This window comes from Lagopus leucura, unplaced genomic scaffold, assembly GCF_019238085.1.
Source record: "Lagopus leucura isolate 7727_CA_CO unplaced genomic scaffold, USGS_WTPT01 Super-Scaffold_100048, whole genome shotgun sequence".
Classification (NCBI taxonomy): Eukaryota; Metazoa; Chordata; class Aves; order Galliformes; family Phasianidae; genus Lagopus; species Lagopus leucura.
In genome coordinates, this window is record NW_024962294.1 from 946,350 (window position 1) to 962,154 (window position 15,805).

At 55.6% G+C, this 15,805-nt stretch overlaps 2 protein-coding genes across 3 annotated transcripts; both read left to right on the forward strand.

The window, feature by feature from the left end:
* Positions 1 to 5,065: 5,065 nt before the first annotated feature.
* On the forward strand, positions 5,066 to 7,451 carry LOC122187577 (gap junction beta-5 protein-like). Of its 2 annotated transcripts, none has more exons than XM_042885199.1 (2): positions 5,066 to 5,146; positions 6,313 to 7,451. In XM_042885199.1, the coding sequence occupies exon 2, from the start codon at positions 6,337 to 6,339 to the stop codon at positions 7,210 to 7,212; it is 876 nt and encodes a 291-aa protein (XP_042741133.1). In that variant the 5' UTR covers positions 5,066 to 5,146; positions 6,313 to 6,336; the 3' UTR covers positions 7,213 to 7,451. The 2 variants fall into 2 exon arrangements, with proteins under 2 accessions (XP_042741133.1, XP_042741134.1); XM_042885200.1 differs by lacking the exon at positions 5,066 to 5,146 and adding an exon at positions 6,154 to 6,220.
* A 4,195-nt stretch (positions 7,452 to 11,646) lies between these two features.
* Positions 11,647 to 15,463, forward strand: GJB3 (gap junction protein beta 3). The gene is made up of 4 exons (XM_042885131.1): positions 11,647 to 11,754; positions 12,076 to 12,235; positions 13,481 to 14,273; positions 14,820 to 15,463. Exons 3-4 carry the CDS (start codon positions 13,516 to 13,518, stop codon positions 14,833 to 14,835), a joined length of 774 nt encoding a protein of 257 aa, XP_042741065.1. The 5' UTR covers positions 11,647 to 11,754; positions 12,076 to 12,235; positions 13,481 to 13,515; the 3' UTR covers positions 14,836 to 15,463.
* The last annotated feature ends 342 nt before the right edge of the window (positions 15,464 to 15,805 follow it).

Consider the following 15,805-nt stretch of genomic DNA (forward strand, 5'->3'; position numbering starts at 1 on the left):
AATTAGGGATGGCTCAGAGCCATAGGCAGTGCTTTTGGTGGTGTGTGTCCTGGATCACTGTGCCATCAGAGCGCCTGGAGGCTTTGTGCTGCCTCAGCACCAGGAGTTCCAAAGCCAGCAGCCACTATGGGGCTCTGACTTCCATGTGGTTTTTCAGGCGCTTCCTCTGGCTTTGACTTCATTGATTTGCCACATGTGCAATTGTAAGGGAGGCTCAAAGCTCCAGCAGTGGAAATCCAATACAGAACCCACCTGGAGAGCATGCGCTGCTGGTCAGCAAATTGTGAAGGAATTCAGTATCCTTCAGAGCAAGAAATTATCCTGGAGTGGAAGTAATGACTCTGGCAGCCTTACAGGTACAAAAGAAAAAAAAAATAAAAAGCCCAAAATATAAAGGGTGGGTAAGGCTGGAGATTTATCTGGAGCACTAAAAGCCTGCAAGGAGGCAACACCTCCATCTGGATAACTTTAACTGTGGCTTTTCCTTTTACGTGAAGGTGACCTGGTAGCAGCATCCAAAAGAGCTGAAAGGAAAAAAAAAAGAAACCCTTTGGCTAGTGATATTCTGGGGGGCTATTTTCACCTAATTTTAGGAAATGCCAATATGAAATGGGAATCTGGAAGATCCAGCAGGCAAAAGGTCAGCTTGAACAAATTTCTCAGCCCAGACTAAAACCGGAAAGGGGCAAAACAGTTTGCTAGCTATTTTCCAGACAAACCCACGCCAGCTTCAGATGGCGGCTAATTAAAGTGCTGACATTTTAAGACACGGTGGTGCACAATCTCTTGCTTCGAGCCAAGTCTGGGCCCTTTTCAGAGTTCAGTTCATGAATTTTGCTGTCCAGGGGGCTTGGCAAGCCAAGTGGGGGTGAAGGGGATTTTGGTCTGGTATTTTCTTTTGAGGGTGAGCAAGCTTTCAGCCTTTGGAAGAATGCTATGACATTGCCCTAACAGCTCTCACCAGGAGCCTGCTTTGAAGCAGCCCCTTTCCAGAAGGCCAGGGGCCTTTGGAGCACTTATGGGAGGGGATTTGAAGGCAGCTGCTGGGCTGTGAGTGGGGCTGAGCCATCTGCCTGCTGCCACTGTGCTGGGGAGATGGGCTGAGAGCACTGGGTCGGCTGGAAGAGAGCGAGCTGCAATCAAGAGGCATATTGTGGCTGTTCGACTTCCTGTGCGATGCATAATTTAGGAGACAAAATGCAAAAGTCAGCTCAGCTCAGCGGGGATTCAGGAGTTGATTTGGGGGAGTGTAGGAGAGGAGACGTTGTCCCTTTGATTGCTCAGTGCGGGAGGAGGCTGACAGGTGATGGGAAGCAGTTGGAAGGGGAAAGAGCCTGACTGCTCCCAGCTGTTGGAAATGGCGATGCTGGCACATAGGGCTCATGCACAGGGCTGTGTGCCTGCTGCCCTTGTCCCACACACAGAGGTTTGTGCAGGCGGTGCCCAGAACCACCCCCGGACCCTGGGATGGAAGCAGGGCTGCAAGCAGACGTGTGGGCATTGAGCCCATGGATGAGGTCTGCAGTGGCCCCTCCAGTGCAGGGGCTGCAGTACACTTGGAGCAGAGAGATCTGGAGTAACATCCCCAATGAAGAGCCTGTGGAAACCAACAGAGCCCCCAGACAGCAGGTGGGGGGCAACAACTGTGCAGGGTCTAACCTGCAGCTCCTGGGAGAATAAAGAATGCCAGGAACGGGTGCTGTGTTAGCTCAGCATCAAAGCATGCAGCACAGCTCCCCGGACAGCCGCGCCGTCGCAAGGTTGGTGCAAGGGCTGGAGGTGAGCTGCCATCCCTGCCCAGGCACAGACATTTTCTGCTCCGTCATCCTGAGTTTTCTGCTCTGCTTTGCCAGATTGTTCCAGGGAAGCTGTCGGCACCGCACGGCGCGTTCTTCCAATGCCATCTAGTGTCTGCACAGCCAGTCCCTGCGCTCTGCACCATGGCACCAGCACTGATTTATTGCTGAATGCTCTCTGAGGGCCAGCAGGCTGCTCCGGCTGGTTATTAATGGCAGTACCTGCAGCCTGGGTAACTAACTGGTTGGTGCACAGGTTAGGCTTGATTATTTTTTCTATTGCTTCCATTTTGCCATACAAGCCCACCCCGGCAGGATGGATTGTGAGGATACAATGACACGTCCGGGGTGATTAAAATCTTTCAGTTTTCAGCCACTTGTCTGGGAGCCCCAACATCACCTGAGGCTTAATCACTCAGAAAACTGCTGTCATGTCCTATTGTCACTGTATTGGGAGCACGACCTCTTTCCCATTTAGCTGCCATTTCAAAATAATATGACTTGCCAGGGGACAGGCATGACTCAGGAGGCTGGTAATAGGATATAAAGACTTTGATCTGCGGGTCATCCATCCGAACACTGCCAAGGTCAGCAGCAAGGGCAGAGATATTACTGGCATGATGATTATTTTGCCAAAAGACCCAACACAGAAATAACCCAGCCCCTCTGTGGCAAGCAGCAGGATCTGAAGGCTGAGTTAGATTCATAGAATTATTAAGGTTAGAGAAGATCACTAAGATCATCGTGTCCACCCATCGACCCAATCTCACCATGCCAGCTGCACCATGTTCCTCAGTGCTACGCGTTGCCCCTGTTTGGAGAGCATCCCAGGCCTCTAATTCCTCTCCACTTGGGTTTTGGGATTTGATGGCTGTCCATGGCCCCTTTCTTCCTCACCATCGTGCCCTCCTCTGCACTCATCGCTATCAGCTGCTGTGATTCAGGTCCTGTCTTCCATCCTTGGCTACAAGCAACCATGCAGATTTATCTCCACACCATCCCATTCAGTCAGTTTGATTCCATGATTAATTAAGCTCTTGCTAGAAATGAGGTTACTCCCTCCAGCCACGCTTATAAATATTAGCAGATTAATGGGAACTGGCCACGTTGAACGGCCGCTACCAGGCTGTGCCCTGGCATTTACCATTGCAGAAATGGGGCCACAGCACAGCTGCAAAATGCTGCTCATTGAACCCCTGCACCTTCGTGCCTCTGCCCCTCCTCATTAGCACAGTGCCCTCACCCCACTGCTGCTCCAGAAGATGCTTTAATTGCTGTTGGTCTCATTAGCAGTGCCCCCTTCTCACCATCCTTCCTTTAATTGCAGGATTCCTCCTTCCCCAGATCTGAGCAGAACAGAACCTGTTACATGGGGTGGGAAGCCCAGGTGTCCCTTCCTGCAGAGCTGGGGCTGCCCTGGTGCTTCCCATGCACCAAGAGGGGGGTGAGCATCCCAGCACAGGGCTGGGCACAGGGCACACTGCTGTTTGTGTTACCTGCAACAGCTCTGGATACTCGAGTGACTTTCCCAGGAGTTCAGCCAACACCCAGCCTGCTCAGTTTGTTTGGTTTGCACTAATCTGTTTGGTTTTTTAATTGTCTGCAAACAAAGTGCCTTCTTCTTTGCATAGCAAACATGTTGGGCACAGGCAGCGCTGCTGCATGGAGTCATGCCCGCTCTCTGCTCCCAGGACCTGGGCTTCCAAAGCAGAACACAGCCCTTGTTCCCCACCACAGCTCCCCTCCTGCTGGCTGCTGGGGAGCAGAGAACACCACGAGCACCGAGCCTGACGCCGTGCACAGCAGCTCCATCACTGCTCCCAGAGCTCCTTTGCTGTATTTATCCAGCATCAATAATGGGATTCTGCCCTACTAAACAGCATCTGCATCAACATCTCTGAAAGCAGGAGTGATTCCTGCTGCGTTAGTGTCTAAAAGCCTTTGCAATCATCTTGTGCTATGGATCTGAAGAAGGGTTTTAAATATAAGGCTCTTTAATATGATGAAAGTAGCCTCTCCTTCTCAGCATTCTGCCACGGTTTGTGCCATAGGAACACTCTGGTCATGTTGGAGATGCTCTTTTGCTGTGGGTTCCCCCGCAGCCCTGATGCAGCAGCCCCTCCTCACCACCCCAGCTTGACTTTACTATGCAAAAATAAAAAAAAAATCAAGCTTTTCAGATGGAAAACCCAGGCAGCAAAAAGATGGCATTGAGGAGCTCTGCAAAGCTGGAGAGCTGCACAGGGCTGGGGAAGAGCCGTCCTCAGTGCGTGCAGCAGGGAAACGGGCACAGCCCCATCCAGCCATCTTCCTGCAGAGCTCACTCTGCGGTGTGATTCATGTCAGGAGCTCGGCGAGTGACTCTGAGATGAATGGCACTATATAAATGCAAAGCATTATTAATATTTCACGTTGTAGTGAAAGTGTTCTAATGGGGCTTTTTCCTGCAAGACGGAGTGCTGCCATTAACACACCTCTGTGTGCCGACCCGCCTGGGCGAGCTGCTCCCCATGGGCTGGGTGCAGCCTCTGGCACCTCTGTGCCTCTGCAAGTCTGAACTCTTTGGCAAATGGAAGTGGGAGAGGCAGCGGGGAGCATGCGTCACCCCGATGTACCCAAAAAAGGATGATTTGGGCCCCAAAATGGCAAGCTGTGAGAGCCCCTTTGGATTGCCTCCATCACTAAAGGGGAACCTGGAAACCCCCCTCCCATCACAGCTGTCACTCTGATGCTTTGAAAAAAGAAAAAAAGGGCTTGTTTGATTTCAAACTGCAGAACTCTTCCCTGGAGCCATCGGCAAACAGTGGTAATTTACTTTACAGCTGTTTAGATTTGTTTCTCTACTTTTTTTTTTTTCTTTCTTTCTTCCTTTTTTTTTTTTTAACACCCAGCGGAATTGCAAATGAAACATCTATTTGCTCTTCAAATGATGTCGGCCCTACCTGTGCTCTGGCACTGCATGCAGCACCCAGGCAGCCCCTGCACTGCCGTGGGATCCGGTCCCCATCTGGGGAGGATTTTGGAGCAGCCCCTGGGGGTCCGAGCAAGAGAAGGCAGGGGCAGCAGTAAGGACCACGTGGTGGAACAGCAGCACTGGTTGCACTGGGACACCCCAATGTCCCCAGGATATCCAGGCGCCCTGAGCACATCCCTGCAGTGTTCCAGCCCTTCCTGCAGTGCAGGCAGAGTGTGACCCAACGCAGCACGCAGGGAGCTGCCTCGAAGCCAACCCCTGCCCCCGGGAATCTCCTCCTCGCTCCCAGGAGCCCCGCGATGACTCACACCCCGCACACCCTGCCATGCGCTCCTGCGCTGCGAGCACCGACCCGGCCTCTGCGGGACGTCCCCAGGTAAGGGGCAGCCCCGGGTGCTGGGGGCTCTGGTGGTGTGGGATGGGGGAATGCTCTCAGTGTGGGTGCATGCAGCTGAGCCCCACACTGCAGTGTGTGACTGTGCACCCTGGGCTGCTGCTGTCAGTTTGCTTGGGAAAGGCAAAAACTGGGTGTTGTTGTGTATCCTCAGTCCTGCATCCGTGCCTTCAGGCAACCCCATGGGGGGATGCAGGGAGCTCTGGCTCCCATGGGAGGTATGGGCACGGGGAGCACTGGTAGGGCAGCATAGACCACACAGAGCAGTGGAGCCTGTGTTGCTTTGCCAGCAAAGGGAAATGTTCTTATTTTGTTGATAAATGAAGTGTTTAAGGAGAGTCAGTCCCAAAAGCAGCACTGGGAATTGTGCCCTTCCATGTGGGATGTGCATATTGGGCTCGATGCAAGCCGGGGTCAAACAGAACTGCTCTGGGTCCTGGGGATGGAATGGGCTGAGTTGATGCCAACTGGTGATGATGAGCACCCAGACCACCAGAGCAGTGACTCTGCATTGCCAGGGGCTGAGCAGCCCCTCCAAGCCCACTGCATGGTGTCCACTCGCCATGGCAGAATGTGCCATACCATGTCGTGCCATAAGGCTCTGTCCCATGCCGTGCCATCCCATGGTATGCCGTGCCACACCAGCTCACAGGAGCTGCCTGCCCTGGTGCGTGGGTAGCACTGCTGAGTTGATGTCAGGCTCCTCCTGTGCTTTGGGGTGGGGGGAGTGGAGGAGACGTCGGATTCCAGCGGTGGGAGAGGACACAGCGGTGGAGCCGCGGATGAGTCACACCCCAGCCTGCTCCTATTTGTTGTGCCAAGCCTGGTAGCGTAAGAAAAAAATAATAACAAATACCTGGGTGATGAGGTGAGAAATGGGGAGGGCAGAGTGGGATGGGGACAGGCTGAACCGGGCACAGATCGCGGTGAGCAGTGGCTGGAGGATGCTGCTCCTGAGGCTTTGCTGGGTCCTCAGACCCCGCAGGTGGGGATGGTGTTTGGCAGAGGATACTTCAGAGCGAGCAAAGAGCAGTGGCTGTCCCTGAGGGCACCCAGGTGGGAGCACGGCTCAGTGCCACGGGGCACACGGTGGGGAGCTCCCGGTGCTGCAGAGACGGCCCCTCACTGTGTCTCCTCTCTCTTCCCAGAGCAGCTAACAGGACCGGGAGACCATGAACTGGTCAGTGTTCGAGGGGCTGCTCAGCGGGGTCAACAAGTACTCCACAGCCTTCGGCCGCATTTGGCTCTCCCTCGTCTTCATCTTCCGCCTTCTGGTCTACGTAGTGGCAGCCGAGCGCGTCTGGAGCGACGACCACAAAGACTTTGACTGCAACACGCGGCAGCCGGGCTGCACCAATGTCTGCTACGACCACTTCTTCCCCGTCTCCCACATCCGCCTGTGGGCCCTGCAGCTCATCCTGGTCACCTGTCCCTCGCTGCTGGTCATCATGCACGTGGCTTACCGCGAGGCCAAGGCTCAGCAGCACCGCGCCGAGCGGGGGGACGGATACCGCTCCCGCTTCCCCAACCCCGGCAAGAAGCGAGGCGGGCTGTGGTGGACGTACCTGTTCAGCCTCATCATCAAGGCTGGCGTGGACCTGGTTTTCCTCTACATCTTCTACCGCTTCTATAGGAACTACACCCTGCCCCGCTTGGTGAAGTGCCAGCTGCCCCCCTGCCCCAACGTCGTGGACTGCTTCATCTCCCGGCCCACTGAGAAGACTATATTCACCCTCTTCATGGTGGTCACCACCTGCATCTGCATCGTGCTCAGCCTGGTGGAGGCTGCCTACCTGATTGGGAAGCGGTGTCGGGAGCGCCTGCAGGCTGGCACCAGGGAGAGCCACCGGAACAGCCATGACTGTGCCGAGCCTGCAAGCACAGAGGGACAGGTGTTCCATGGGGTGGGATACAAAGCCCCCAGTGCCTCCATCCCTACCACCTCCATCCCTACAACCTCCATCCCCACAACCTCCATCCCCACAGCCTCCATCCCTACAACCTCCAACCCCACCACACTGCCCGAGCAGGAGAAGAGTCCTTCCTAGGGCTTCTGGAGCACTGTCTGCCCAAGATCCTGCTCCAGATGGGACCATCCCAAGTCCCCATCGTGGGAGCACTGGGGTGGCTCAACCGTGGAGCCTCTCCCCTCCTCAAGGCAAGGCAGTTCGCATCGTTCTGGTGGATTTAGGGTAAGAGCAGGTGCTGCAAGATGAACCAGCGGGTACCACAAGTTGAGGGGCAAGCAGCTCTGTGCCATGCACTGAGCCTGTCTCAGCTCAGTGCCTCATTGGGTCCTGAGTGTATCTTTGCAGCAAATAAATATTTCTGTCTCTAAGTGATGTTCTCCTGCTTTTTGGGCGCAAAACTGCAGGGGAGATCTCATGCCAAGAAGGGGCACGAAGGCTGTGCTGCCCCTGGAAAGGCACCGAGCAGCTCTGGAGCCGGTTGTGAGCAATGCTGCTCTTGGTACAGCAGCTACAGCCACGAAGCACAAGGGCGAGGAGCCTGCTGTGGGCTGGAGAAAAACACCCGAGCAAAGCAGCCAAATAAAGGAGAGGAAAAACACCCCAGCCATTGATTAAACAATAACATTAAATGGCAGAGTATGATCTCGTTTATTGCTGTAATATGTCGCGTTCTGCCGTGACTCAGGCTGCTCTGCAATTTCTAAGGCCATCAACAGTAACTGAACATTAGCTGGAATGAATAATTAACAATAATTTCATGGCGAATGCACTTATAAGTAACATTAACATTGAACAAGCAGCTCGATCTGTTACTGGTTTCGCTGTATTTAGAGGGTGCAATTATTATTTTTTCCGTGTGCACAGAAAGCCCCAGTGCTTGCTGTGTTTGCTGCAGAGAAAAGGCACACAGGGGGCTCTCCTGCCCAGCCCTGCACTGCAGGGCTCTGCTCGGCCACCTCTCTGTGCAGCTGCTTCCACTTTGCAGCAGGTCTGAGCTCATTAACCCTGAGCCCACAGCTCTGCAGAGCTGAGCTGTGATGTGCAGGGGGCAGGAGAAGCTGTGTTCCCCCCGTGGGGATGATGTGTGGGTTGCCCTGTGAGGATGGGGGTGATGGAGGAGCACAGGGGGGTCTCTGCCTCCTGGGTCCCTGCTGGCACGTGGCACAAACAGTTTGGACACCCTTGGGGTGATGGTGGCAGATGGTGTGTACGAGTGGATTCCTTCCATCTCTTTTAAGTGGAGCTGGTTTGATCTCTGTCTTCTCTTTGCTGTGGATAATGTTCCTTGCTGAGATCTTTATGCCAGAGGATTCAAGCTGCTCCTTGTGCTAAGCCCTCACCTCTCCTTTGGAGCACAGGGCTGGGCTGTTCGATTTGCAGCACGGTTGGCTGCTGTTGATCAAGGCTGTCCTCTCAGAGCAAAAGCCAGAGGTGTTTCCCAGCTGAAAGCCATAATCCCTGCTGGGATGGGACACATCCAGCTCAACCCAGCCCGCATCCAAACATCTTTGCCCCACTTCCACGCATCAAAGCAGCAGTCACCTAGTGCAGGACCTGACTGTCCAGGTGCTGCTGTTGTTGTGCTGCGTTATCTTGCCTAGAGCAAGCATTGCAGCAGCTCTGCAAAACCTTGCACCATCCAGGCTGGGGTTTGGTGGTGGCTGGAAGGACATCGGTGTGATTATCTTGTTCCTTCAGCTGTGTGTCTGTGCTCTGCACCAAAGGGAGCTGAGATTGCCCCAAATGGTGCTGCAGGAATTGGGAATGAGGGACAGTGGTGCTCCCATGGGGCTCAGAGCACTTGGTGTCAGGGGATGTTATCATAAAGGCTATTTTCTAGACTTTGCATCATCCTCATCCAGGGACTCTATTGCGTGGGATGCCCAGAAGCCTCCTGAATTTTTGGAAGGCAGCATTTAAAACTAAAGCATTGCCAATGCCAGCCCAGCTGGGGATGCAGTGGGACTTAGGTGCCACTTGGGGCAGCCCATCCTTCCCAGCAGGGTCACTGTCAGAAACCCGCCTGATTGCTGGGAATTGAGGACAAAACCTCTGATTTGTGGCCAATTCCCCGCTCCCACGCCCCTGGTGACTCCCACGCTGCAGTGAGGTCGGGGCTGGGTTGGATCAAAGGCAGCACCAGGACCTGGCCCCAACTGCGTGACCCGGCACCTCCGCCTTGCAAACCCCATTGAAAACCCTTTTAAGGAGACTTGGAGATCTGTTTTTTTCCGGTGGTGTTTGAAGGCTGCGTGCTCCACAGCTCGATTGCTTCCTTATGGAGGCCCCAGGGTCAGCGCACTGGAAGTCACTGAGTGCTTTTTGCATTCGTGTTGTACTGATTGTAGGATGGGGCATTCCCAGGGATGCCGATGGATTTGGGGGGGCACTCCAAGCATCCCACTCCCACGTGGGCACGAATTCACAACACAGGGCTGCTTCCTGCTAAGGAGTAAGAGCAATCCGAAGGCCAAGCACAGCCGCAGATGGGAGCTATGCTTTTGGCGTGGCTGCCCAAATACCCAGCGGAGCGCAGCACAACACAGGGCTGTGCTCCTTCCCCACCCAACTGCCGTGGGCAAAAACTTCTGCCCATGTCAAAAGGCACTGAACTTTCTCCCCGTGTGTCAGAGCCGTGGGGCACGCGGCCCCTGCTCAAGTGCCCCAATTGCAGCAGAGGGGCTGCTGGGACCACAGGTTTTGTTGCTGCCTGGGGATCAAACCAGACCAGCTGGGCGGCTTTCGGCGTCTCCTCCCTTTGCTTTTTCTATCTCTTAGGCCACAGCCCCCAGATTCCTGCCGCCACTCATGGCTTGCTACAAAATAGCTCAAATTCCTGATCCTGCTGATAGGTGCCAAGGGCCAGGGAAGGGCTCCAGGGGCCCTGGCTTTGCTTGCAGTGGGGAGGTGGGTGCCTGGCATAGCATCACCCTGGCTCGCACTCCTGTTAAGGGGGGATAGAAATAGGAAGGGCCCAGATTTGGCACTGGGAACTGCTGTGTTTTCTCTGAGCAGAACAGGAGAGATGCCTGGGAACCACGCAAGGTTTCGCTTGGGCTCTCCCGCTCTCCACTGTGCCCCCAGTCTGGCACAGCACCAAATCTTCTTGACCTGGAGTGAAAAAATGCAGCAAGGCTCCATCGCCTCAGGGAGCGGCTCCTTGTGTGCCTCGAGTGCCCTGAGCACAGCACGGTGAGCACCCGCCATGCCCTGCACTGGGAGGGGTCCCAGCACCGTGCCCTGGGGGCCCCAGAGCTGCGCTGTGCTGGAGTGGTGCCATCAGGAATCACGGGGCCGGTAAACCACAGGCAAGAGGAAATGCAATCCTGCCCCGGCCATGTTGGCAGAGGCGTGAAATGGGGCTGAGGTGGAGCAGGGACGCTCGCTGACACTTGGCTGCCCACACAGGGAGGGTCTGACCCAGCATCCCATAGGACAGGGGTGTTGCCCACTTAGGGATGCGTTCTGGGTCCCATGAGGATGGGGCAGGACGCGGTCAGCGGGGCACGGTTGTGTTGCTGGGTTGGTGCTGTGTGTTGGGAAAGGTCTCACCCAGCAGCACCCAGAGCAGGGTGGTGTCTGTGGGGTGCTGTAGGTTGGAGACATTTATGTTCCGTTGCCAAAGCATTAGTAAGGCAAACTGTATTAGAAATGGGTCATAATTGTATAACCTGTGACTCTTAACTGTTGCTGTTGCCTGGCTCACTCCCGGTGTGGATGGGGCTGATGGTGAGAGCCCCATCAGCACTGGGCTGGGTTTGCTGCTGGATTCGGTGCTCAGAGGCCCCGGGGCACAGAGCATCACCTGGAGAAGCTGCTGTTTCTGGTGGAGGAATCTGGATCTATTGCTCTGGCTGCAGGATTCGACCTGCCTTTGTTGTTCAACCCAAGCATGTATGTGCATGTGCACAGACAATAACCACACGGATCTGTTTGCCAGACTCACCCAGTTACTCGGAACAGAACAAACCTTCCCTTCATGACACACTGCAGCTGGGACCCAAGCATACAGGAGTGCTGCAGCCAGGAATGGGTTTCCCTGCTCCCAGAGCTACCCAGACCCACCCTGCTTCCCTCAGTGCAGGGCAGGTACTTTGCTGGGCCTGGGGTTGGAGTTTACAGCCATGGGCTGTGCTGGATGAGGTGGGATGGATCCTGCAGTGTTAAGGGGGTGTGGGTGTCACAGCTCTGGCTGCCGTGCTATGCTGCAGTGGCTGAAGTTGGGAACCCTGATGCCATGCCAGGACCCCACAGACTTGATCCACAGGGCTGTGCATGGCACGTGCCCCCACAGCATGGGGCAATGCAACGGGCACGACCACCCCATCCCTGCTCCTAGCTCTGTTACATTTGCACCCCAGGTGGGAGCCGGGTGCTTTCAGTCCCACCGCCCTGCACCTACGCAGGGCAGGACCTGGGGCTGACGCAGCAGGTTGGCACGCAGCGGTGCCGGGTGCTTTGCAGGAGGCAGAGCCCAGCGCACCTGGAGCTGCCCCTGGCCAACAGCCAGCATCACCCAGCCGCGGGGCTTGCACAACGCGGGGCGTGGTGCTCGGCTCCCAGCTCAGCTCCCTTCCTGCCCCACTGCAGACACATGGACAGGAGCTGCAGCAGGCTGAGGTGAGCGCTGGGTGCAGGGGGAGGAGGGGGGGGCTGTGCAGTATCGCCCATGGAGCCCTCAGGGATGAGGACATGGGGGATTTACAGGTGGCTGTCGGGGGGATGGTGAAAAGCCAGTGGTCCTCATGGGATACGCAGCAGTTACAGGCTCCAGGCTTCGCTCACCAACTTTTGGTTGAGGATGGGTATGTGGCAGCTCTTTGCTCCTGATCTCACAGCAGATGTGTAGGAAGTGCTGGGCTTGCTCACACTCCAGCAGGGCTGAGCTCTCCAGCTCTGTGGGCTCTGGGCAGCACTTGAGGATCTGTTCCTTCCGCACAGCCACAGGACACGTAGAACCAAGGTGCCACGCCACGTAGAACCAAGCAGTGAGGGGATCCCGAGCACTGCGCTGTGATTGTGCTGCCAGCCATGCCCCAAACTGGGATCTTCCCACCCCGCAGCCCTCGGTGAGCAGGGAAGGAACCGGAGCCTCTTGCAGGTACGTCTCAGAGGTGCTGGGTTGGTACAGGCAGAGCTTGTTCAGCATGGGAATGTGGAGTGTGGGAATGCTGAGGATGGTGATACTGAGAAGTGTCTGCACTGGAACCTGGGAGAGGAGTGACAGCCAGGGTGACATACATGGGTGATTCTGCCCCCACCTGGGCCCAGGATCCCTTGTGTCACCTACAAGGGAGAAAACTTTTTTCCTGCAAACCCCTTTGGGCTCTCAGTGAGCAGGAGCCATTCAGCCCAATTTACCCATGTGGAAACTCAGGCCTGAGTGGGGCTGGGGTGGGCAGAGTCAGAGCCTGACATTTCCTAATGATAAAGATCCCATCAGTCACCAAAACTGATGGATGCGCACAGGGGCTGCCCAGCACTCCCACAGCCCCAGGGCTGTGCAGAGCGTGCAGGGGAGTGCAGCTGATGGATATGAATTCCTGGAGAGGTGAGCCTGGGGCTGGAGGAGTGGAGACCATGCACACCTGGTGCTGTGCCCCATGGAGAGCCCTGCCAGCCTGGTCCTGCTGAGGAGCTTCACCCGCTAGGTGATTAACGGCAGCCACAGGCTCCCCAAAGCCTCCCTTCCATCATACCACAGCTCTGATGTGTCTCAGCACATGAAGTGACATGCCCTGAGTAGTCACACAGTGGGTTGATGTGTGAGTACCCAGCAGACCAAACAGGGCCTGGCAATGCACTGCAGTGGCCAGCAGCACACGTGCTGGAACTCTGGGGACTGAAGGGGGGATGGAAATGTGCAGCAGGGTCCCCTCTTGCCCCCATCCCAGGGGTGCTGCCAGGTCACGAGGCTGCTTTTCACTGAAGGGTTTGCTTTGCTGCAATACCCAGCACGTCATGCAGCCCTGACATCCTCCCAGGGCACAGCCTCTCTGTTTATCCAGGGGATTTTGTTGCCAGTTTATACTGATGCATGCAGTCAAGGACTGTGGTTGGCAGGAGTGCTCCAGGCAGCTCTTTCCTTATGGCAAAGGCTCTGATAGAGGGAAGCCTGGAAGGGCTGAATCACCTCTGAACGTCGCTGTAAGAACCCAGGGTCAGCCGTGTCTCCATCAGCCCAGGCTCTGCTCTATGTGGTCATGCCGTGTCCCCAGCTGAGTGTGATGGACGGGAGGAGGTCAGCTGGGTTAGGAGGGTCCATACAGCGCTGCAGTGCTGGAGGAGATGAGCTGCCCTGCTGTCGTGTCCTGTTGAATCTCCCCACCCATCGATGTTTCTCCAGGTGTCTGATTCGGACTGCAGCTATCACCACTCATCATGGATTGGAAGACACTGCAGGGGCTGCTCAGTGGGGTCAACAAATACTCCACAGCCTTCGGTCGTATCTGGCTCTCCGTGGTCTTCGTCTTCCGTGTCCTGGTCTACGTGGTGGCAGCCGAGCGCGTCTGGGGGGATGAGCAGAAGGACTTTGACTGCAATACGCGCCAGCCAGGCTGCACCAACGTTTGCTATGACCACTTCTTCCCCATCTCCCACATCCGCCTCTGGGCTCTGCAGCTCATCTTTGTCACTTGTCCCTCCCTGCTGGTCATCATGCACGTGGCCTACCGGGAGGACCGCGAGAAAAAGAACAGGGAGAAGAACGGGGAGAATTGCCCCAAGCTGTACAGCAACACAGGCAAGAAGCACGGTGGGCTGTGGTGGACTTACCTGCTCAGCCTCTTCTTCAAGCTCATCATAGAGATCCTGTTCCTCTACCTCCTCCACAAGATGTGGGACAGCTTCGACTTGCCACGGCTGGTCCAGTGCACCAACGTGGAGCCCTGTCCCAACACTGTGGACTGCTACATCGCTCGGCCAACCGAGAAGAGAGTCTTCACTTATTTCATGGTCGGGGCTTCTTCCATCTGCATCGTCCTCACTGTCTGTGAGATCTTCTACCTCATCTTCAAGCGCGTTGTCCGGAGCACACGCAAGTGGAATAAGTCCATCAAGCGCTCTATGAGCTACAGCAAAGCCTCCACCTGCCAGTGCCACCTCAAGGCGGAGGAGAGGGAGAACAAGGCCCTGAATAGGTGTGTGGCAGCCTAAAGGCCATGGCTCCCATCCTGACCTCCATCGGATGGGGTCATGGAAGGGGAAGAGGGAAGGATAAGGGTCCTGGCACGTGCTGGGGACGGCTGCCCTGGAGGTGACCACCAGCAATGCCACCACCAGAGCCTTCAGCTGGGACTTCACTGGCTCTGCAGGGGAGGGAAAAACATCCAGGGGAAATCTTCTTGGTGCCTCTAAGGGCAATTGTATGTCATGGGAACATGAGTGACGTGATGATGATGGGCTGGGGTGGTTGTAACCTCTGCAGCTTGTGACGGGCAGGACAGGGCAGGTACAGAGTGGGCACAGACCAAGCTGGGACACAGAGGAATCCCATCCCACCACCAGACAAGACCTTCTTAGGGACCCACAGCATGAGATGTGGGGACTCTGAGGACTAATAGTGCCAGGACTGACGACCACATGCATATCCCCAGGGTGTCCCAGCAGTGAGGGCATGCCTGGCAGTGGCCCAGTGGAGCTGCCCACAGGCACGCTGTAACTATGAGTGTCTGTTCTTTCCACAGAGGAGAGGAGCTGTAACCTCCCCTGCTCCAGCCAGCTTGCCTTCCCTTCGGACCATGAGCTTTTCAAGCCTACGAAGTTCCCAAACTCTGGATATTTGACCTCTGTGAAAAATTATTAAACCCAACAAAGTCCCCTGAGAGAAGATTATGGGGTGACTGAGAAGACACAGGTAAGGGAAGGGCAGCCCCTGAGCTCTGCTGGCTGCACCCAGTGGTGCTTGGACATCATGCTGGCACATGGACACCAATCACAAGCTCTGCTAAGCAGCCACCAAGCTGCCTCCAGTGGGGACAAAGCCATTGTGCTGGGAGGGCACACAGGACTGGGACCAGCAGGAGGGAGCAGCCAAAGGCTCCAGCAGCTCCTCTTGAGTTTCCTGTGCTGCTGCTCCTATGCTGGGTACAAATGCACTGAGTAGTGCCCAGCCCAGGCTGCTGGTGCCCATCATATGGTGCTGCTGCCTTGGCCCAGGACAGGCAGGAACAGTTTCTCTCTCTCTGCTCACGCAAGCACCTCGCTGACGTCCTGCCCAAGTGGCTTTTCTGGCTCTGCTGCTTCCCTCTGCACCCACCCCTTGCCTCAGACGGATGTGTCATTCACATTAGCAATGAATCCAAGGTGTCAATAAACGTTTCATTGTAGACATTGGGATCTGCTCTGCTTGCTGGAAATTGCAGGGGGGAGGTGAGGGCTGAAAAAACGGATTTGTGTTGCTTCCTCAGGTGCCCCTGGTGGGTTCAGCCCCCTGGCCTCATGCCTGGTATCCACCTGCCCCCTCCCCTCCCACTTGTCACACGTCGTTAAACTTTAATTCACCAGAACTGCACGCTGTGGCCCCCAAGGAAATCAAGGCGAGATCAGCATCAATCATTTACTAAACCTTGATAAATATTACAATAAATAGAAATGATTTCCACTTAATCTCTCCCTAAGCAGCTGTATGCGGAGGGTCTGCACAACCCATGCTTTTTCAAATCCACACACG